Below are 22,902 nucleotides of genomic sequence, written 5' to 3'. Positions count from 1 at the left end.
CCTCACTCCACCCCAAACACACTGAAACACAGAGCACCCACGGAAGACTAACACACTTTTTACAGCCACATTTCAAGACTAGAAGGGCTGAGTGGTTCAGAGTATATTTACTCAAGTGCAGTACTTAAGTACATTTGAGCTTCTTTACTCAAGTATTTCCATTTTAAGCAACTTTACTTCAACTGCATCACATTTCACATTAAAATAATGGCCTTTTTACTCCACTTTATTTGTCTGACACCTATATTTGCAAGATACTTTAAAAAGGAGGATTTGTCAGACAAAATATATAGTTTATATAATGTATAGCCTACCTGCCAGTTTAGGAAGTAGTTAAAAATAGCTAAATTTTGGCTTGCAGGACTGTCATGAGACAGGTAATGGAGTATTTTTCTACTGTGGTGTTGCTACTTTACTTGAGTAACTGTGATCTGAATATTTCTGCCACCACTGGAGTCGATACATGTCGAGGGTGGCGTCACATCCAGGATCTCACCGCATGAGAAACTGATTAAACACGCGGCTTTTAGTATCTTTTTCACTTTCAAGGATCTGTCCGCATTTGTCGCTCGCAAAATCCATCACTGTCTGAGCAGCTGCCGTGATTTCTAAAGACAAAACACAAACAGCCGATTGGACATTCTGACACAGAGCCTGTCTAATCCATTTCTTTACTGACCTTATCAACTGCAGGAAAATGTGTGCATGTCCGGCCCAGACCAACCCACTGATCCATTACTTGCATTACAGCACTAGTTTGACAGTAGTTGAAAGATTGACTGCTACAACTGGTATAATCATGACCTCACTGTCAGTATGAACTGGGTTTGCATGTGGAACACAGCGCAGCGCGAGCTAAAGGCACACAACATCTCCCGTTTTCTGTCTTCACTGTTTTCCGCCGATGAGCTGAGTTAATTGGGACAGTCGTGACGCTTGAAAAACCAAACGCCTGTGCAAAAATAAAATGTAACATCGGGGGACTCGGGTGCAGCGTTTGGTGTGCTGCACGGTGAGGAAAACAGTGGCATATTTTATTTAATTTTTTTAAAGAGCTGGACAGACAACAGAGAGGCTATAGCTGCTAGCTGTCCTGGCCGTTTGTCTTTCCCTGTTGAGCCAGCACATAAAAACTTTAAAGCGCTTCAACAAAGCTTTAAAAGAGCTCTCAGCCAGCTACTCTATCTTAAGCAGTCACAATACCGTCGACTCACATGCATTATTATTTAACGGTGGACTGGTGCCATTTTCATTACCGTGTGGCCACTCTCTTCACGCCAGAGAAATGAACAGGCACACCGCAGGCTTGCAGGGCAATAACTTTCACACAATGCTGAGCGAGTGTGTCTTCATGCCTGGACTACAAATCTATCTTGACTTACTGTTTACAGTGTCGTGAGTGGTGAGAGTACAGTATGGCTCATATAGTAGGTTAAAACAGTACAGTATTAATAAATACAGTAATAGCTGAATACACTGTGGCCCTGACAGCTCAACAACACATGCAATTGGACAAAATTCATGCAAATTAAGACAGCATCTTCTACAATTTGACATACATGAGCAGTGTTTAGGAAAAAAAATGGCACCAATGGAGAGAACAGACCCAAATTCATAAACGCTGAAAGTAGCACAGACAAAAGCAGAAGCTGTTTCTAGGAGGGTTGGGTTGGGGGGTTTCTGCATTAGGCTGTGTTTTCTCTTTGGTGTTTTTTTCTCAATGCTGCAAATGTGTCGTCAGGTTGGTGAAGATGCATCTTTATTTGCTTGCGTTCTGTCTATCTGCATGTGCTTCCTTAAGCTGCAGCGCGCCGAGCTCTCAGGGCCAGAGCACGAAAGTCTAAAAGCTGAGAAATGAAATTAACTCAGCATTCTGGATCAGTCTGGTTGACAAGGTGGAAGGAAGCAAAAGTTCAGGGGTAAATGTTAGAAAAGCAGGCTCTATTCAAGTCCAGCGATAAAAAATGTGGGCGGGGAAAATTAAAAGACACACTCTATTAATAAATCCCATCCAGGTGCCCTTGAGCTGATAGCTTTATCCAATGACGAACATTATTTTATAGTAGCAGTTCTAGATTTCCATGATCATTAGCAACTAAGTGGTTTCAAAATAATTAGAAGCTGTTCAGCATATGTCAATATATTTTATGTAATCCGCTACCATCTCAAATGAGCTTTCTGAACTATTGCTTGAGACGCTGCTTTCCATTTCCATTTCATTTGTTTGACAGACAGTGTGATCAATCAGAATTAAATTCAGTGTCAGGACCCGCAAGAAGACATTTGGAGTGAGTGTTTGGGTATTTGAATGCAGCTCTGCATATGACCTTGGCCTTAAGAGATACCCTCTTTTCATCTATTCAGAATTAGGGACATGATGCATACACTTTCAACAAAATGAGCCTTGAGACTCAAACACAAAGTCAAACTGATGGTATTAACTGTGTGACGTTCAAGCTTAAACGTCAAACAAAGACACTCGAAACCTGCTTTTTCCTATCTCTTCGGTTTTACACACATTTAAGAGTGTTTTTGCGGATGAAGTGAGCGGAAAAGGGAGTGTTAACTCCCAGATCTTCCAGTTGTGCATCACACAATTAATTTACAGCTTGTCTATATTGTCCATTCCTTTGCATCTGTGTTTGTGCTTTTAACACACAAACCTACAGGATTCGCCGTCCATGCTGTTATTTGTGGGTGATTAAGTTGGATTTGTGGCACTCATCAAAACATCTGTGTCTGAAATTCATTTTTACATGTCAGTCAGTGGTCTTTCACTTCCATACAAATTCAATTAAACAGCAAATCAATTTCCAATCTGGAATTAGCCTCAGCATAGCCTAAACATGCATCATTCATCTCCCTCTTTATCTAACTGCTCTCTCTCTCTCTCTCTACACACACACACACACACACACACACACACACACACACACACACACACACACACACACTGTCTACACTATCCCTCCTACATTCATACACCTCTTCACAGGCACATATACACTCATAGTCTCATAAAGTTTGGCTAGGTGTCACATAAGGGGGATGATGAGTACTGAGGGGAGGAACTCTTACATAACACTTCAGTCTGTGTGTGTGTGTGTGTGTGTGTGTGTGTGTGAGTGTGTGATTGGCCCAATAAGGCCATAGCTCTCCCAGTCGCTCCTTGTGTTTATACCACAAAGATAGAAACACACACACACACATCCCCTGGAGAGGGAATTAGAGACGGAGAAGGGAGAGGAGGGAGCGGCCTCTCGGCATGCACAAGAATCTACTCCTTGGGTTTTTCATCCATTCGCTGCACCGGTGGGAAATGAAAAGGTTGTGTGCGTGTGTGTGCATATATAATATGCGCACTCAGTCAATGATCGTGTCCGTGCAACCACACACACTCGGAGTGTGTGACAGCGGGGGCTCGGGAACGGGGAGCCGTACTATTAGGCGGATACTTCCCAGATGTCGGCCACACAGGGTAAACTCGAAACATAATCCTGGAGTATGTGTGTGTGTGTGTGTGAGAGAGAGAGAGAGAGAGAGAGTGCCTTTGTGTGTATTTGTGTGTGAGAAAGAGGGAAAGCGTGCTCCTCCACTCCGCCCCTCTTTTCCGTCATTCCCTCACCCTTGTCCACCCCGCCTCCTCTCATTGCCATACTTCTTCACTTCCTCTCATTTAGGCTCTCAGACAAATGCCATTTTCACGCACAATGTGGGACAGCCAACAGTTCTCATCAAACTACTTGTTTCTCCTTGAAGGTCATTCACAGCCCTTTTTAGTTTTGAACCGTCGGTCTGAAGCTGTCGGGGGCTTTCATTCGCCTCACGTCTCATTATTCTTACCTGCTCGTGGTACTCTATCCCCATGCTGAGAGTATTGACGAGGATAGCGATCATGATCCCTCGGTTGAAGTATTTACTTTCCACAATCCTCTTCAGTTTTTCCCTGAAGCCTACCCAGGCCCGAACCACTCCGTTTCTGTACTCAAAGACCCCCCGCCGCCTGCTGCGGCCTCGCCCGCCTCTCAGATCCCCAGCCTAGACAAAAGAAGGGGGAGTTTTATTTAGTAATTAATGTAGACATATATTATATATATATAAACTGTAAAAACAACTCTAAATAAGTAAATGCCAAGACTTGGTGACAGCTGTGGCTCAGGACCAGCTTTGTGTTTTTATTTGGCCACCATCATTAGTGCCAACAACCTTCGTCCTCCCTGTTTACCATCATCGTCAGTGCAGCCCCGTGCATTCTGACCTGGGGGAAGTCGTGCAGTCCATCAGCCTCTCCCCTGCCTCCCTCCAGGTCTCCCAGTTCCAGCTCCAAGGTCTCCAGGCTGCGGGCGCACATAGGGCAGCTGAGCAGCTCCAACAGCAGAGGGCTGGGCACCACGCCTGCCAGCTGGTACAGCAGCCTCTGGCGTCCTGCGGGGCGGAAACGGGTGGAGATGGTCAGACATTGCGAAGGGGGCTGTTCCTAACTGTCCTCATGGGCTGCTGTTAGCTTTGCTGAGCAGGACAAACATGTCTGAAGTTTAGTTTTCATCAGCCAGTCACCATTGCCACTGCAAGGAACTGAATGCAAATATTGCTTTGAAAATCAATTCATGATTGATCCAAGCCAATTGCGCACAAATAATATCACATCAATTATTAGCTTTGCATCTTTACTCCAAAAGAATTGTCCTTTACTGCATTTTCTTTGACTGATGTTCAATTCGTCTTTATAGGAAAATAATATACATAAAATATCATTTGACAAAACATGCAGAGGAGGTGAAAGACCTTTTTTCAGCCCTGAGCTGTGCCTGAAATCCTCTCCAACAACCTCCACCAAGACGGTGCAGTAAGTAAGTGGCCTGAGAGGCGAAACGCAGGACAAAAAGAGTCCACAAATCATTGGCTGCAGAGCACTCGCTGCTCGTTGAGCTCATCGCTGTGAGCGCCAGATAATTGAAGGTGACTCAGATGAGCGCATCAACTTTTTTAGAAACTTCTCTGCCCTCTCGTTTTGATTGTGCCGGCTGGACAGTTGGAACCCAACATTCAGCAAACAAAACAGACCAAAACAACAAAGTGGGGGGGGGGGGGGGGACAGGACTTTGAAAAGTAAGGAGGACGTGTCCCCGTTATCCTCAGTGTATTATGTAGTTAGATTTTAATCCATCAGCAAATTGCTCCCACAATGTTGCTTTACATCAACTTTGCATTGTCATTGAACAGGCTACAATAAGCACAATAGGACAAGAGAGAGGCAAAGACATGGCGTACGATGTCTTAAGTAGAGATGAAGCTGGAAGAATATAAAGTAAGTGAAATTTAGCATGCAGTGCTGCAGGGATGTCCTCTCAGCAGTGAGGCAGAGCAAGCTGGTCTCTGCAGCGAGTGCTGGAGAGCGAGCTCGCTCACAGCGCTGTACCAGATCCCGGCTGACTCCGCTCAGAAGCAGCGCGGCTGAAAACTAACAGAGGCAAAAACACGACTTCTGGAAAAATCAGCTCTTTAAAAGCAGCTTCGACGGCATGTTGTTTACAACTCCGTTTGATACCTCGAGCTACGAAAAAGGGTTGTGAGAGTTGTCATCGTATTTCATCGTCTTTTCTAATCTCTCCAATATTGTTGCCACAAATACATTCCCGTGTCTATTTATCTATGTTTGACAGATTGTTTGGATTTTCGTACAATAGTTGAAGGAAATTCCTTCAAGGGGACAAAACATTTGTCTGGCAACAAGCTTCACATCATTACCTTGTATTACATTAGGTTCGATTAGATTACGCATATGATGGATTAGATTTGAGAGCTCTGGACTTGAAAAATATAGCCAAGAACATTTGGTGCTCTTACAGCATAAAAGGGGCTTTTCAACCAAAAGCAGCATTCAAAATCTAATCCTGTTACAATTAGCTGAGATTGTCATCTGACAAAGCTGAAAGCAAACATTTAGAAAGTGCAGATCCAGAAACGTCCGACAGCCACTGGAGACATTTATTCATTAAGATCGTAGCTTTCAGTCAACTGCACACCATTAAATCCCCGCCCATTAAAGTCAGTTCAGATGTGTGCTCTTCCACACACATTAGTCGCAGAGGTGAGGGGCTGCACTCGTATCGACTGGGCGCGGATAAGAGGCGTATTGACTGCTCGACACGCCGGACACACGGGTGGTGTTTTTGAGCCCTCCTCTTCCTCATCGCCATTTGTTCTGGACTTAACACTCCAGCAAGGAGCCGGTTCATGCGCCCTTAATTAGATTTGGTGTGCCGGCAGCCATTAAGTGTGTAAATGTGTGTGTGGGTACAGTGTGGATTTGCTTGTTGGCAGGCTCCATTAGGATTTTATCTCGCCGCCGCTACTTTCTCGTTTTCCTTCGTAAATAACATCTTTAAAACTTTGATGTTGTGTCCTCTCTGAGCTCATGTCCTTTTCTCTCTCCGCCTCGTGCTCCTGCTATCCCTCCTTTTGTTCTTCCTCCTCTCTCGTCTAAAGGAGTCATTTATTTTTCTCTCTATGTCTCCCTCTCCCTGCCTTTCCCCCTCTGGATCTGAATCTTTCATACTTTATACCCCTCTCCTTAACTCCATCTGTTTCATCTCTCATCTTCCCCGTTTTTCAAAATGACATTGTGCACCTGTGTTTTTGTTTCCCTGACTTCCCGCTGCCACTCCCCACACACTGCGTTGATTCCCTCAATCCGCCCCTTTATCCACCCCTCTGCACTGATGACTGTTAACACTTGACACATGGATTTCATGTCAGGACTCTCTAAGTGCAGCTTGAGACACACACACACACATGCAGAAGTAGCTAGAGGCTACCTCAGGTCAAACTCGGGAGGAGGACAGAGGTATCTGCTAAAAGAGAGAGCCAGAAACGAAGAGGAAAACAGGAAATGAAAGTGAGTGTGATGACAAAGACATAATGGAGCCCTGGGGAAACGCAGAGCATCAAGGGGAATTAAAGGACAGTGAAACCTATTAGAAACAGAAGTACAACAAACAAAGCAAAAAGCTGTTAAAAAACAAAAACATTACCTTTCCACTAAGAAGATTATCAGGATTATCAACTCTTAAAAATGGATATGTTTGATGGCTTATTTGTTTGGTTGCTATATGAGTCAGGTTGTCACACTCAGTTTAGGTGGTTGCTACTACCTTTTGCTGACTCAGGCTCCACCAGGTAACCTAAACTGAGATTTTCTGGCTGGAAAAAGATGATGTTAACCAGTAAAACCCGAATTCCAGACTAAAAAAGAGGAGAGTACAGGAGATGTAGCAGTGTGTGTGTGTGTGTGTGTGTGTGTGTGTGTGTGTGTGTGTGTGTCCTCTTACTGTGCTGTCCCATCAGCTGGTAGAGCTTGTTCAGCGTCTCTGTGTGCTCTGATGCTGGGTGGTTTGGCGGGTGCTGCTCCGGACTGGGCCCGCACTGCTGGGAGTGGGGGGGCGGCGTCTTACTGCTGTAGCTGCACACGAACGACGGCAGAATAGTCGGATAGTTCATGCCCCCATTCAGTCGCCCGAGCAACGCCCCCATCCCCTGGGTGACGACCGAGGGGCTGCCGCCGCCGTTTCCGTTTGTGCTTCCTCTCCGGACAGGAAGCGTCTTCATCTCCAGCTCCTCCCCTCCCTCTCCGTCTGTGTGCTGGGCGGTTGCCACGCTGATGGTGTGCTGCCCCCCGTTGCTGAGGCGACAGTGCTGGTGCTGATGGTGCTGCAGGAGGTTGTGGATCGGTCTCAGCCACAAAGCGCTACCTGGGCCTAAGCCTCCACAGCCCCTGCTGGAACCGTGGCCGTGTCCATTACCCCCGCCGTTACTGCCTCCGCCACTGCCATTAGGATTCACCTTTTTACGCCTTTTACTGGTTTGAAATGATAGAGAAGATATTATTACCAGCTTTATATAAAGTTAGAATATTTATGTGTTTGTAGCTGTGAGATCCAGAATTACCAAAGCACACTGACACAATTATTAAATGCTTGTAACAACATTTTAGCTGCCCCAGATGACTCATACACTGTTGCAAATAGACACAGGAGGACCAGCAAAGACGATGAACTGCTGGGGAAAGCCATGATTAATTCAAGCTGGGGGAAAAGTGTGATTATAATTTCTACAGAACACTTTTTTTCCAGATGTTTTAGACAGTCATCCTTATAATATCAGATAATCTTCAGGCATGTGTGAAATGTCTCAAGGGCTAATGGGGTTGGTTGTTTTTATTACTGTTCCTTATGTGACACATTCCTCCCCATTGGATCATTAGTGAACAGTGGTGCAAAATGTAAAGTGTGTAGAGAGACTCTACATAAAATATTGACTTAATTTCAGGTCATCTGTAACCTTAGAATAAACACACAGCCCATATCTGACCTGTGCCACCCAGAGTATATCCTCTGCAGCCTGCGTGTTAGCTTGCGATAGAGGTGGCTGATGTAGCGCAGCATCTCCTCGTAGCATGAGCCTGGCTCGCTGTAGCTGGCGAGCGTGGAGTCGTTGGACATGTAGCGAGCGCGCTGCTCCCTCATCAGGGCGTTCTCCCTTTGCTTCGTCTCGGAGAACTGGGTGGCGATGACCACGAGGCACAAGTTGATCATGAAGAAAGAGCCCACCTGGTCGGGGAGGGGAAGTGATGAAAAAAACGGCTCTGTGAAAGCGTTGCTACGTGAGCGAAATCCTCCTGTTAAAACACAATATCAACTGTGGCTAACTTCATCAATATTTCATCTGAGTGTAGCAACTCACAGTCGACTTCATCCTTCCTCAAGGTGTTAAAGTGTAATAAAACACTGAGTCAACAAGAGGCTGTATTAGGTCTCATATATTATTAAGATGCCGCCTGTTTTGCCAGATCCTGATGATTAGGAGAGCACTGTCTCCATCTTTACTTTTATTCTTCATTTCTGTTCTTTTCTCTGACATTCTCAGTCATCTTAATTTCTGCCTCACTCACTTTCTATATGAATCACTTCGTTCTTTCAGCCCTTCCTCCAGTTCTCTCTCTCTCTCTCACCCTTCTTCTCTTTCGCCCAGTTTTTCTCTCCCTCTCTCTCTCCCGCTGAATGCATAATAAGCACTTTTACAGCAAACGACAGGCAGGCAGGGAGCTCATTGTAAAATACAGCCTAGGCTGGGATCTTTGAAAACCCCCACAACAGCACGATAAGAGTGAAATTGCACACGATAAGACGTCTGCGAGGTTCAACGGATGGGAGTTGTGCTGCAAGCAGAGTTTAGCGGTTTACTTTAGTAAGGTTATTCTGGGTTCTCCACAGCAGGACTGAAATGCACACAAGTACAAGTACACAAAAATATCTTTCAGAAGCGACGTGCGTGTGCATATTTGTTGAGCATTCAAAGCACAATAGTGCAGAGTGTGTAGAGCTGTATGAAGAGGAGCAGGATTAAGGAAATGTGGAGTTCAGCTAGTTCTGACTTCAGAGTGCCTCTGTCACTAAATTCAATTTATTTGTCTTTTAATGTCTAAATCAGAGCATGTAAAACAGTGTGTTCAGTGAGTAATATTCATGAAACTGCTGCCATACATAACTTCACATTCTGAACCACCTCTCACTTATAGCTCATGCACAAAACTAGACTCCGCAGACGGCTGTTACTCCACCAAAAGAGCCAAGTTCTTGCAGAAAGCTACAGAGTCAGGATTAGAGTGAAATATTGAGCTTTATTGGGTTTGTGCTCATTAAACGCTGGAGTGATTTCTGCCTGGGTTGGGTTCAAACAAGACCCATGTTGGTCCGTGCAGATCTGTGCCAGATATTTTGGACTCAATCAAAAGTGTAGTTTTAATGTTTTTAATGAATTCTGTTGCTATTTTGGAGCTTGTTTTTGAGTCAGCAACACATTCAAATATCAGGAAAAGGTCGCTAACTGAAAAGAAAAGAAATGCAACCGGGTACTTACGATAATGAGCAGTATAAAATATATAAAATTGTAGAAGGAGTGAGCGTCCATGACATAGTACATGATATCTACCCATCCCTCCAGTGTGATGACCTGGTGGTGAAGACAAAAAAAGAGACAGACAGGGAGACACTGGATTATAGAAGAAAAACATCCCTCCGTAGCTCTGCCCATTGCCGCTTCTTCAAAAAACATATGACAAACACACCCACGCATGCACGCACAAAACTGTGCACGCAGACGCAAACAAACACCCAAAGCACACAGCAGTCAGATGCAGTACATTTCCAATTCTGTTTTTAATGGCTACCCCTCAGAAGAAGGCCTGTGGTGTCTCTCCAACTTCTTATTCGTGTGCGTGTGGATGTGTGTGTGTGTGCGTGTGCGCCAGGGGACTGACGCAGCTCTTTCATGGGGCCACTATGCTAATGAGCAAGAGAGATGCTGAGACCTGAAAGCGGTGGCTCGGCTCAGCCAAGCCGATAATGCTCTCACACCTCAACATTTACACCTCAGCTGGCATAACACATCACAGCTGCCAGCGCACACGCAACAGCGGCACGAGCGAACGCACGCCAAGCAGGAGTCCCAACACACACGGCAGCAGGCACGTGCACGCACGCATACTTGTGTATTCATAGAGAATCATACACAAGCCTCTCATAAACACACACCACGAAGGCATACTATGCACGCGCACACAGACACAGAGGCGAGTAATCCGCTCTCTACGGGAATGCTCTCCTTGCACCAGATTAACAAAAGAGCCGAGGATTTTCAATTCTGAGCTCAAACACACTTGTAAAATGTAATAAGTGTGCATCTTTGTATTCCACAGGAACAGCCACAGAGCCAGATATACATTTAGTCAGCCAAACTAATCTGGTAATTAACAAAACAACAGCGAAGCAAGACAACCAAACGACCATCTAGCAAGTCTAGCCTGGACTCTCTGCAAAGCAATTTGCAGACAGGCCTCACAAAACAGACTGGAACAGACTGTCCCTCATTTAGACAATTCATCAAGAATTGGAATTGAGCAATAAAAGGACATATTTTTTTTACCAAAATGGAAGAAATGACAATTCGTAAAGAAACACTGATTCTTGAGCAGCAGATGTGGCTATAAATCCATGTTTGCTGTTTTCATCATTCCTTCACCCTCAGCTCTGCTCTACTCTTCCTGCAGTGTTGACAGAGGTCAGTCCACTATCTGGTTCTCAAACAGACAGACATCAGGACTGAGCTTGAGTGACATCCTCCCTTCAGATCAACTATTCTCACATACTATTGAATCATAGTAAGAGCCCTGCAGTCAAAAACAAATAAACTAGTATGAAATGACCTTAAACAAACCTAATTTTACAGATGGCTACACTTCCAGTGACCTACATTGAAGATACTTGTAGAATAAACAAATAAATCGACACGGGAAGCCGTCTTGCTATATTTGGTGTGCGGTGAAACCCTCTGTGGAAGCCAGTCAAGTCACAAGCTTGGTCGTGGTGATCACTCAATGCGACATGTTAACAGCTTATTGTGCTCTGCAGGAGTCCCAGGGTAACTCTGAATTAACTCAATTTGCAACCTTGGGCTGAAATGTTTTCAAAACCCTGCGCAGAGATCTATAATTCATGTTCTTTGTATTTACAGGTACTGCGGGAATAAAGCCGCAGACTGGGATAACAAGCTAAGCAACTCATTGAACATTCAATACAGCCTTCACCTTTTCTCAACGTAGCTTTCTACATTTCTCCTGCTGTATCTGCATCTCAACCACTTGTCTTTTTCAGCCTCGCTTTGGCTCTCTTTAACTCACTGTTTATGTTCCTGTTTCCAACCTGTCAACAAAAGGCTGCAAAAGGCATAAATTGTTTTGTTTTGAGGTTTTAGGAAGATGATCACTCAATGCCTGTGTCATTATGAATTTAAATGTTTCCATCAGTGCAGACTTTTTCTTGGCAAATGATCTAATACAAATAGTTCTGCAGAACTTCCTACTTAATGTTGCACGCATTATAACTGACATGCAACACATCTGAATACAAACAAACCAGGCTCTTTCCTCACCTATGCACACTGAAACTTTTCTCTATTATGTTCACATATTTAAAACACACAGATGATACAAAAGTCTGAGTCAAACTTCTGCTTTCTTGTCATAGCGCTACACCTGAGTGCGCCGGCACTTCCTGCCTGCAGAGGCAGAGCAGCACCCGGAAGCCAAACCCATGACTGACGCACACAGCGTTTCAAATAATCATTCGCGTCGAGCACCTTAACACTGGCACTTGCAGCGGATCCTAAAATATACACACGCATCATCCACCTGGCTAAAAATCTCATCTCAAAGTGATGCCTGCTAAACCATCAGAAAATAAAGCTAAATCAGCAAAATCTAATCTTTAAAGCCTCTGACTGGGAGCTGAGACCACACACGCTGTCCGTACCTGACAGGGATTAGTATGTCTGTGTGTAGGTGTGTGCATTTGTGCTGTTTGGGGTAATTTGATGGTAATATTCATGTTGTGCAAGTCAAAGTCTATTAAACACAGAGTCAGATGTATCAGTGGGTCCAGCACATACAGCATACATTGACGGGGCTGGAATTCATATCACAACAGCACAGACAGTTAGCACAAAGGCCGTAAGAGGGAAAAGCCTGTCACGGCTCTTGGGAGAACTGAAATCAGGAAAAGGGAAAAGGAAAAACACATTTTCACAACCAGCGAGTGGAGAAGAAATGGCTTTCAAGTCATAATACAAGCCCTCTGAGAGGAGGAATTTCTAAAAGGATGGAGGTTACAGGTGCAGAAGAGCACATTTTTTACCACATCCACTTCAACTAAGTTCTTTAATCTCAAATCTTGCAATAAATTTTCGACACCCTGCTCTCCATGTTTTTTACTTCCACATCCAAAGCCGCACATTTCTCCCCTCTTACCTGGAATATGGCTATCCAGGCGTAGCCAATGTTGTCAAAGTTGACAGCTCCCTTGTGAGGGTTGAGGTCCCCGGGGCGACACACATTATAGTACTGGTTCCAGTTAACACAGCCATTAACGCTGGCACCGCCCACAGCAGGGGCTGACCCAGTCAGAGCGGAACTTTGGAGGGAAGCGGCCAATGAGCACTCTGCCCCGCCCTCGGCGTAGGGCGGCACGTCGTGGCAGCGCAGCATCCCGTTCTCGCGGGCAGCCGAGCAGATGAACGGGCTGTCCTCCCCTTCCTCGGTCATGTAGTAAGGACTTATGGACATGTTGTACATTCTGGATGGGAAAAAATATAACAAAAACAAGCAGCTCCATTGTTACAATGCATTAATTATGGCTTTTAAATATCTAATGAGCCTTTTTTTTGTCTGATTCCTTGTTTGCTGCAATATCTACAGCAGGTCATATGAGCAATATATTGTAAATACACTGAGAACTGACTGATGTGAGGAATGAACCAGTTTCCCATTACTGCAAAACAGACATGAAAGTAATTTGTGATTATAAGCAGGGCAGTGGTTTATTCTAAATCATACTAATTTGTAATCGCTCAGGAATGGGTTTGCCATTGTCTAAAGGTTTAAAAGTGCTTGTACAGATAAGAGAAACACACAAATCCTCCCCAGGACCTTGACAGTGACAGATAAAATTCCTTTTGCTTTTTAGAAATTAAAAAACACTGCTTGCACTAACAGATCTCTTTTTTATCGCTTTTATTTTGCCAGTAAGCAGGAACAGATTATCTACTTCAGGTGAGCTCGCACACAGAAAGCTGGATTAGATGTTAGTCAGCGCACTCAAAGAGAGCGGATACATCATCGATCATATTGAAGAGGCACGCATCTGATCACAAATGTTATCTTTGTGCTCTCCTCTTCCACAGCATCTCAATGAGTGATTTCCACTCCAATCATAAACCCTCTGAACAACAGACTAATGGGGCAGATGAACCTTCTGTTTTATAATTACTCTGTAGCGCAAAAACCCAAAGCTGCAGCCAGCAGAGCATTAGAGTACATTAAACATCTTTCCTGGAAGCTGTGGACAGTGTAACTGCTCACCTCCATCTTAGCTGTCATGAAGTTACTACTTAATTAAATGGCTGATTTCCTTTTGTCCTCATTGTAGCCCAAACTGCAGCTTGGAAACTAGCGTTTGCAGCCTGTAATCTCTGGAAACAAACCTCTAACATCTAATCGCTCTATTTCTTTGATTTGTTTTGTTTTGTTTTGGTCAAAACTGTCTCTACAGTTTTACTTTATAGAGGGGAGTTCACATTTTGGCCACAACCCCCTCGTACTCTCCTCCCCGGTCTGTGCATTCACATGTAGGCTTTATGAAGTCAAGAGCCATCCCGAAGAGAGGAGCAGACTATCAAACCCTCCACAACGGGTCTGCACCGGCGCTTATTGCACGAGCCCAAAACAGAGGAATAGAAAATCTCTCCTGCTACAGAGTCAAATTTTGTTGTTTTGTTGTTTTGTTCAGGCTACATTCTCCCCCACTGGCTTTACATGGTGGGTTCAGACAAAGACCAGGAAGTAGAATGAAAAAAAAAAGGGAAACCACTTTGTCCCTTAATTTGTTGGAGTTGTACAGTCAGTTTGCGCATCCAGTTAAAAAGAGAAAATATCATCCATTTATTAGCACACGCTTTTTAATTTGGAGGCTATTTTGCATTTAAAGTGAAACGGCACATTACAACTCACAAGCCGAGTGAGCGAGGCATCTGTCAGTATCCATGGTGACAGCTGTTTCCTCATCATGGAGGAAAGTGGTGCGTGCATCCCACAGTTTGCCTGCTTATTTATACCCTCCACTTTAAAGTGAAGAGTCCTCCACAACAATGAGTGCGCCTTCATGCGGAGCGACGTTCACTCTTCAGCTACTAATGGGAATAGACCAGTTTGGGGAAGTGTCTAGTGGTTGACTCCCATTATGTCCTAGTCATTCCTGTCCTTTCTCCTCCTGTACCCTGCTAGCATCCTTGAGATTTCTAAAAACTAACTGGAGACAGAGCTAATGCAGGAGGTTGAGTGTGTGCACGCCTTGTACTGCGCAGTATAGTCGGGATTCATATTGCACTGGAGGTCAGACAGCCATTTGTTCAGAGAGAGGAGACGCAGCAGCAGACACAGGCATACTTGGCTATGAAATATTAAGGCTGCTCTCTTTTCTCTTTCTCTCTTACACACAGGAAGGATTCAGCAACATTTACTCCGGTACAATTTGTACCATTACGTCAAAAACAGAATTAGTTGAAGGAAGTCAAAGGGACATTTTTGGCTTCTTGCAGTCGTGGACAGTGAAGCAGTACTTCTTTCTCTTCTGTATAATTTCAATGCCCACGGCTGAAGCCGTGTCTCTGATCTCCTCTCTGTCTGGATGTGCATGTGTGCCTGTTTGTGTGTTGGTCTTCTTTGGGACATAGCGGTTGTTTGTCTGTTGCTCTTGCCTCGTGAGATGCATCTTATCTTATTTATCTCGTGATAGGATAAATCTGGGAGAACAGGTTTATTTAATATTGCCATCATGTGTAGAAGGAAATGCAGTTTTGTCTGTCTGTGTGTGTCAGCCTGCGTCGTGTTTACAGAGTCTGCACCTCGTCAGAGTTTTTCCTCCGGTTTGGGTCACTTGCAATGTAGCTGCAAAAATGGCTTTTTGTTAATCTCTTAAATCCTGGATAAGTTTAAAATCTTTTGAGGATTTTTTTCACTACACACCCAAGAGTTTGAAATATTTCTGTTTAGTGCGGCCTGTTCAATTATCCCGTCCGCAAAATTTATTATTATTTTCTTTTATCCTGGGACATCTATGAGCCTTTTCTGGAAAAAAAATAATTGCATTGCAAAATCCTTGTCATATGTTGAGGCTTTACTTTGAATCATCGTAAGAGACGAGAATCACATCATCTGCAAGGAGGAGGAGTTTTACTTCTTCGTGTGGGAGTTTTAAAACCGGTGCATTGGACATTTCTAATTGAAGGCAGGTTCAATGTGACAGCTATTAAATAACATGATGAGATTACAGCCTTATCTCACACATGTCTGTCTGTCTGTCTTTCTCTTTCTGTCCTTGCTTCTCCAAGAGAGAGCAAAAGAGAGAAGCAGGGAGAGAAGAGGGAGCAAAGAGCAGGAGATGAGGAAAAGGGCTGAAAGAAAGATCATGTTTTGAGTTAGGTGAGTGAAGCATGTTTGAAGATGTCATGCGTGCATGCTGGAGGCAGTGCTCGTCACCATATGGACGTGGAGAACAGCACTTGCAAATCAGGGTGGATGGTAGATGTTTTCTGTTTGGGGGGAAAATTAAAAATTGATTGCCTTTCACTCATCTCTGTTTGGTCTATGCTCAAGGAAAAAGAATTTAACTCAGATCTTATTCTCACCAAAGCGCTTCTTCCCCTCACATTTCCCCGAGGCTATTTGTGCTACGTCAAGCCCAGAAGGAAAGCAGGCAATGCAAATACTTCGTCACGAGTACAAGTTCCTTACGTTCTGATGTCCTCTCCCAGGAAGCAGCGGTTGCGCAGAAGCCCCGCCCACAGCTGGACTCCCACAATGCCGAAGATGAAAAAGACAAAGAAGCAGAGAAGAAGAACATTCCCCAGCATGGGAAGGGTGTCCAACAGCAGCGTCACCAAGATCCTCATGCCTACACAGTGGGACACAAGACGTAAAGATGACACTCAGGAATGATTTTCACATTTCACAAGTATACACACACACACACACACACACGTTTCAAGTTCACATATATGACTGACACTTGAGTCCTGCACGCGGGGCAGCAGCTAACCTTTTACTAGCCCTCCGGTCACCGCGCACCCTGACAACCTCTATTGATCTTGTACGCTTAGAACCCATAACTTCCTCCCCACAGCCAATAAAATTGCAAGTGATGACAATACTGAAAGTGACAGTTTGACGTTATTTTGTCCTCTGGGATCTGAACTCACAGCTTCCCTGTGGCTAGCATTATCTAACCACATGCATTCAGCATCCATCTCCAGTTGTCAGCTGTGTTTAGCATCAGCGGAGTCGGGGATCTAGTCCCTCGGGTCCTGGCAATGTGCTCTGTCCCCTTTCACTTATATCGCAGCCTTGTCACATTGACTGTACAGTACGGCAATTACATTGTGTCAGTGCTACTTTTGACGGTGGCAATGCTACTTCAACTTATTCCTCTTTGAGTCTCCAAAAATTAAGTTTGCACTGTGCCACTGCAGGAGAAAGGTCCTCCTGAATCCATTATCGCTTGGTGATCGGCGGAAAACAAAAACAAATGCTCTGACTTGTTTGTGAGTTTTACAGAGATCAGGATGGGCCTAAAATGAACTAATCTCACCAGTTCATTATATATTCTAATTAAATTGTGTGCCAGAAGCTAAATATTATCAAAGTCCATTTATAATAAGACAGAGTGAAATTAAAGTCATGCTCTTCTCCAGAAAATGTATTATTTATGCAAGTTTGGAAGCACTGATGAGCAAAATGTGGATATTATTGTTTTGCTTCTTTTTAGACAGTCGAAATCTTTTAGGGTAAAATTAATAATCCTCTTGACGCATTAACAAAACAAGATAATAACCTGTTACAACACTGTCTCCATTTTGTATCAGCCATTTTGGCTAATGCTTTCATTAAATTCCATTTTTAAATGGTGTGACAGACCGTTTTACAGTATATTTGGAATAACAAATAACTGTGCGGACAAGAATGTAAATACTGGCAACAAAATTAATAAGACCTGAACATCCCAGCCTTGTTTACAAGTGTAGAAAGAGTCCTGACAGTGGATTTGTGACGGTGCTACTCTGTGAAGCACAAACTGTCCCCACTCAGAGAGAATGACTCATCAGCGTTTAGTGTATATCATCTTATTTGTGTTTATCCGTGTGTGCTTCAGTGTACACTCATGAACCACAAAGTTGCTGTTCAAAACATATTCTCTAAATAGTGGCACAGGATTAAATCCCCTAAATTCCGTCAAGGGGTTTTTTTTTTTGGTCTTTTTTTTTTTGTTTTTTGGGTGGCAAAATTGAGATTAGTATAACAAATCCATCTATCATTCATCAATCTAATCCGTCAACTGATCACAATTCAGCTGCAGGTCTAAAGCTGCATTACTTAAAGTGTTTTTCTGCAAGAAATATTACAGCCAGACAGGTGAGGGTCAATCCATTAAACGGAGCTCTACTGAGATGAGTTCAAGGCTTCGGGGTGGAACAGAAACCAGAAAATTCTGTGCAGCAAAACACACTAAGAGGAGTTACACCACGTTTATTAAATCAGTAAAATTTCCACCTTAAATCGTTGTCTGATCACCAATCTGTCTCATTTTATCTTGTTCTCAGACTGAGGCTTTCACTGGCTGCTCTCAATTCCGTGTTTCTCACAGAATAGAGGTTATACGAGGGGAGATATGAAAATCTTGCACCCACTTTAATGATGCATGTCTCCCACAAAACTGAAAAGAAAAGAGCATATCTGCGCACATGCTTGAGGTAGCAATCCTCTGGAGACACACTGCAGTCTACTTGTGTGCATACAGTACATGGAAATGTACACATGGACACACTGAGTAAACAGCACACAGATGCCTTACTATAGAGGCATCTGTGTGCTGTGAAATATGCTCAGCAAACACAAACATTTCCCAGTATTAACATCCCCCAAGCAGAATACTAATGGTTTCTCCATTTTGGGTCTGGAGATGCGAATCAGGAATACACCGAATTTTATTGCTGAGAACAATACAGAAGGCGGTAGAAAACACGAAGAGATTCAAAACTAGACTGACGCTGCGTTCATACCCAGAGTTGCAATGCACTCTATTACATTTTAATTAAACTAATGCAATCGAATGGTGCACGAGTGTCAGACTCCATGAGAGTATTAGAAACAGAGAAGGGCCATCTATCCAGAGAGCCAACGCCTCTGGGATAAGTTAAGATTCCTAAGGCCTGAATTTATGGAAAAAACTGACATACTTTAATTTTCCAGGCAATACATTTTATTTTAGCCAGTAAGAAGTGATGGGAGTGATGCTGTTGAGAAAGGACAAAGAAAAAACATTCTGAAAACGGAAATAAGACTAAATGTTTTTCTTTTTTCTATTCCTAAGAGGAAGTTATGGACTGAGGACTTAATCTATAATAATATCTTGTAATAAAGTCATGATATTGCTTCATAGATTCGATCTGGGAGTAATGAAATATGTTAATGTGAAATGTCATTGGTAGGCAGGCAACAGCCCACGATGAACAAATGGCTTTCCTCAGTCTTTTCCAACCACACTGACCAGGAATTTAACCGAGTAACAGCAGTGAACATGTGCATGTGGAGCATGTGCAAGGAACATGTGTGATGGCAGGAATATGCAGAAAAATCATTATAATGATGATGAAATAGAGAAATATTTGAAAAGTCAGGGTGTGGTCCCTCCAAAACATATATAATGTAAATGCAGCTAACATCTTGAAAAAGTAATGACTTAAATATGACCAACAGTTTTTCAATATTTGAAACACATGTTGATCCAGTGCTTAAAAGAATCAACTAGTTAGCTATGAGAGCATGATCAAACACAACGTCTCGCGGCCTCCTGTCTTAGCTTAAAACTGCTGCTAGCTATTAGCTTCCTCAGCAGTGATTCCCACATTTTGGCACGTTAAACAACGACAAATGCTCATTTACATGTTCACGCACGCATACACATGCCCATAAACACCAAGTCTGTGGTTTAACAGGCTGGTATCTACCATCTGCTGGGGGTCATGTGGAAGAATCCATGCTGCTGCAATCAGGGGGTTTTATAGAGTCTGCGTTTGAGAAAGCAGACACAAATTATTGTAAATATCTCTGATGATTTGCAAAAGTTGCCAGGTTGTGCTCTCATTAGTGTGCTTCTAGAGAGCTGAAGTGATACCAGAACTTCTGAGCTCTGTTCCAGAAGTAAGAATATCTCATTAAAAATCCCATTGACATTTGTAACTACACCAATAATTAAAAGTACAGCCTTGGAGCAGAGCCTTTCTCAACAGAACGTTTTGTGGCTTAATGATGGTAATTTAAAGAAAAAACGATCTAATATTGTTGTTCATTCAATAGCCATGTCTTTTAGCGGCCTTTAATTCCACAATACCAATTCCCACAAGCCCTCGACGTCCGCAGGCTAGATGTCAGTGTCGAGGGGTCGCGGCTCCCCCAGACACGTCTGCTATAACGGCAGGATAGAGGAGCACACTGGAGAAGATCTAAGACATCAGAGAAAGCAACTAGAGAGCTGAAAAAAGCAGAGAGCTCTCCTGAGTTTTATGGATATGCACAATCCCAAGTTACGATACAACAATTTTTCATGGGAGCTGTAGTTTTTTTCTTGTGGTCACAGAGCAAGTGCTTTAACTTTGATGTAAGACAGCCTCTCAAGAATACGACACTTTTGCTAAAACGAAAGTTAAGACGGAGCTAACGACACAGAGGATTAATGAGCCCTGGGAATCCGACGTCTCCTGCATACTGGACAGAAAACCGACCCATCCGATGTGTGCACAGGTGTGTGCGCGTGTGTGTGGGTAGTCCGCAGCAGCCTGGCCTCGTGCGCGTGATGTAACGAAGGTAAACGCGGTGGACGTCACGGCACAGTGCTCTGGCGCGGCACTTCTCAAATCGCACGCTGCAGATTCATCAGCACATCTGTCCTGCTGCATTCAGATGTCAGCGGGGACTTCATGGACTGAGGGAGAGTGGTGTAAAGCAGCTGTGCACAGCAGACGCTGTAAGAATGACTCATATTCATCAGAAAAGCAGAATGATTTACCAACGTTTCTGCTTTAAGTACATTAAACATTAATTTTAGTTGCCAAGAAAAGCCAATTTAAATGCATCTACTAGTTGGAGAGTGTTTAATTAAATAATTAAATGTTTCAATCATTATTTCTGATTTCAGTGCATTTGCTGTGTGCTGGTCGTTGCAGGGAGCAGGGCCCACAGAGTGTTGCTCACTGTATCTAGGCTACAGCACAAAAACACATTAAACATCTGTCCAGCAATGGATGCTTCCCATCCACTTCGGCAGGAAGAAAAACACACAGACGGAGCGTTAGCGGAATGGTTGGAGACAAACAGAAAAAGTTTAACCTGGCTATTAGCCTGGCTGGCTCGCGCCCACAAACACTGATTACAAATCAGATGAAAAAGAAAAGATGAGATGGAGCGTCAAGAGCAAAGCAGGGAGGAAAAGTGAAGTAAGCCAGAGTTATACATCCGCAGGGTGTCTCTGATTGTGTGTACCTGTGAGTGCATGAGTCTGAGGGCTTTGGGGTATGTTTGTGTCTGTCTGAATCTATGCTGACCTTGAGTTTCCAGCCCCAAGCTACACCTCTCATTGTCACCCTCATTGCATTTCTTTCCCTTCGTCTTCTCTCCATCTGTGTCGGACCCTTCAGGGAGCAGCTGAAAACTTGTTACAGTAATAGAAGTTTTACTTCACCTCGTTCGTGGCTGTAAAGATTGTTTCTCAGGGCTACTGTTGGCTTAACAATGAGGTTAATGCTGCGTTTTCAGTATTCACCGAGGTAGAACAAAACAGTAAGTGTGTGTGTGTGTGTGTGTGTGTGTGTGTGTGTGTGTGTGTGTGTGTGTGCGTGTGCATGTGTGAAACAGTCTGTGATGATAGCTTGAGAGGAACAGACAACCTGCCATGCTTTATGATTGTGTTTGGGTTATCTGCAGTGCCCAAAGCATCCATACACACGCAAACTGAAACACACACACACACACACACACACACACACACACACACACACACACACATACTTGTGCAAACACATTGCGTCATCATTTACATAGGAGACTCTTACGTCAACCTGTGCCACATGCTAACAAGTGATTTATTCTGGGAATGTTGGGTCACCACTCAAATACACATGCGCGCGCCGCACACACACACACACACACACACACACACACACACACACACACACACACACACACAGTCTTTTACAAATACGAACCATGTACTCTACCACTAATACTCCCATGGGTTCTCCAATGTTGTAGATATTTTTATTCCTATTTTTTATTATTCTTTCTTTCTTTCTTGTGTAACAAGAAAGAAAAGAAAAGATAGAAATCACAGCCTATAAACCTTTTTAAGAGAGGTGTATTGATCAAAATGACACCGACAGCCTGAACCTGAAAATCAGCTTGGCAGCTTGCCTAATGCATGCTGGTTAATAATCTTGTGCCCTGTTATGACACCATTGTCTAGTGATCATCCATAGCTGTAGATTCATGGTCACCTCTGTCACAGAGCTTTTATGAGAATAACAAACTATGTGCAAGTTCTCACTCAGCACTGTACTCAGTGCAGGAATATAGACGCCAAACTCTTTTAGCTCTCATACCACTCAATGTAAACCTGTTGAATGATAACAGGTGGCTAACATTACACAGCACAGTATCACAGTAATCTTAGCTGAGATGCATATAATTCATCAGCTTTTGTCTCAGATAGTGAAAAAATACAACATAATATCATATAATAATAGTACATGTACAGTAATGATGTAATATTCTATGGCTGAACTGTGCTGTGGGTAAATTACAATAAGATATCGGCAGTATTGGGAAATGATAGATGTGCACACAAATGATAAAAATACATCAAATCATGTATTCTACTTTAATTTATATAGACAACAGAACGTTTGTTGCTCGGTTCATCGACAGGACAATAAAAGCTACTCTCCCCAGCAAAAAACAAACGACAGTCACCCCAGAGCATCTTGGCACCGAGGTCGTGGACCCAACCGCGAACAAAAAAGTTGTATGCCTCCATACTATTGTACGCTTTCATTTGATTTCTAGAGCAGAAAGATGTCTGAATCACCAGGTGGTTGGTTATATCTGCTGCCTCAACAGCAGGCAGGTGAAAAATTGTTTTATTTTATTTTTTTTATACCTTGCTCTCGAAATCTCATCTAAAGTAG

General features: G+C 43.5%; 1 protein-coding gene across 1 annotated transcript in view; it reads right to left on the bottom strand.

The window, feature by feature from the left end:
* cacna1ha (calcium channel, voltage-dependent, T type, alpha 1H subunit a) overlaps window positions 1–22,902 on the bottom strand; it is a 104,221-nt gene that overhangs the window by 29,243 nt on the left and 52,076 nt on the right. The window contains exons 5-11 of the mRNA XM_041957359.1: window positions 16,403–16,562; window positions 12,863–13,187; window positions 9,919–10,011; window positions 8,371–8,609; window positions 7,332–7,858; window positions 4,259–4,425; window positions 3,844–4,038 (exon numbers count right to left, since the gene is read on the bottom strand). Of these exons, the coding sequence (XP_041813293.1) occupies window positions 3,844–4,038; window positions 4,259–4,425; window positions 7,332–7,858; window positions 8,371–8,609; window positions 9,919–10,011; window positions 12,863–13,187; window positions 16,403–16,562 (1,706 nt within the window). The remainder of the gene's footprint in view (window positions 1–3,843; window positions 4,039–4,258; window positions 4,426–7,331; window positions 7,859–8,370; window positions 8,610–9,918; window positions 10,012–12,862; window positions 13,188–16,402; window positions 16,563–22,902) is intronic.

This window comes from Chelmon rostratus, chromosome 17, assembly GCF_017976325.1.
Source record: "Chelmon rostratus isolate fCheRos1 chromosome 17, fCheRos1.pri, whole genome shotgun sequence".
NCBI lineage: Eukaryota > Metazoa > Chordata > Actinopteri > Chaetodontiformes > Chaetodontidae > Chelmon > Chelmon rostratus.
This window is presented reverse-complemented; position numbering and strand designations above follow the sequence as displayed.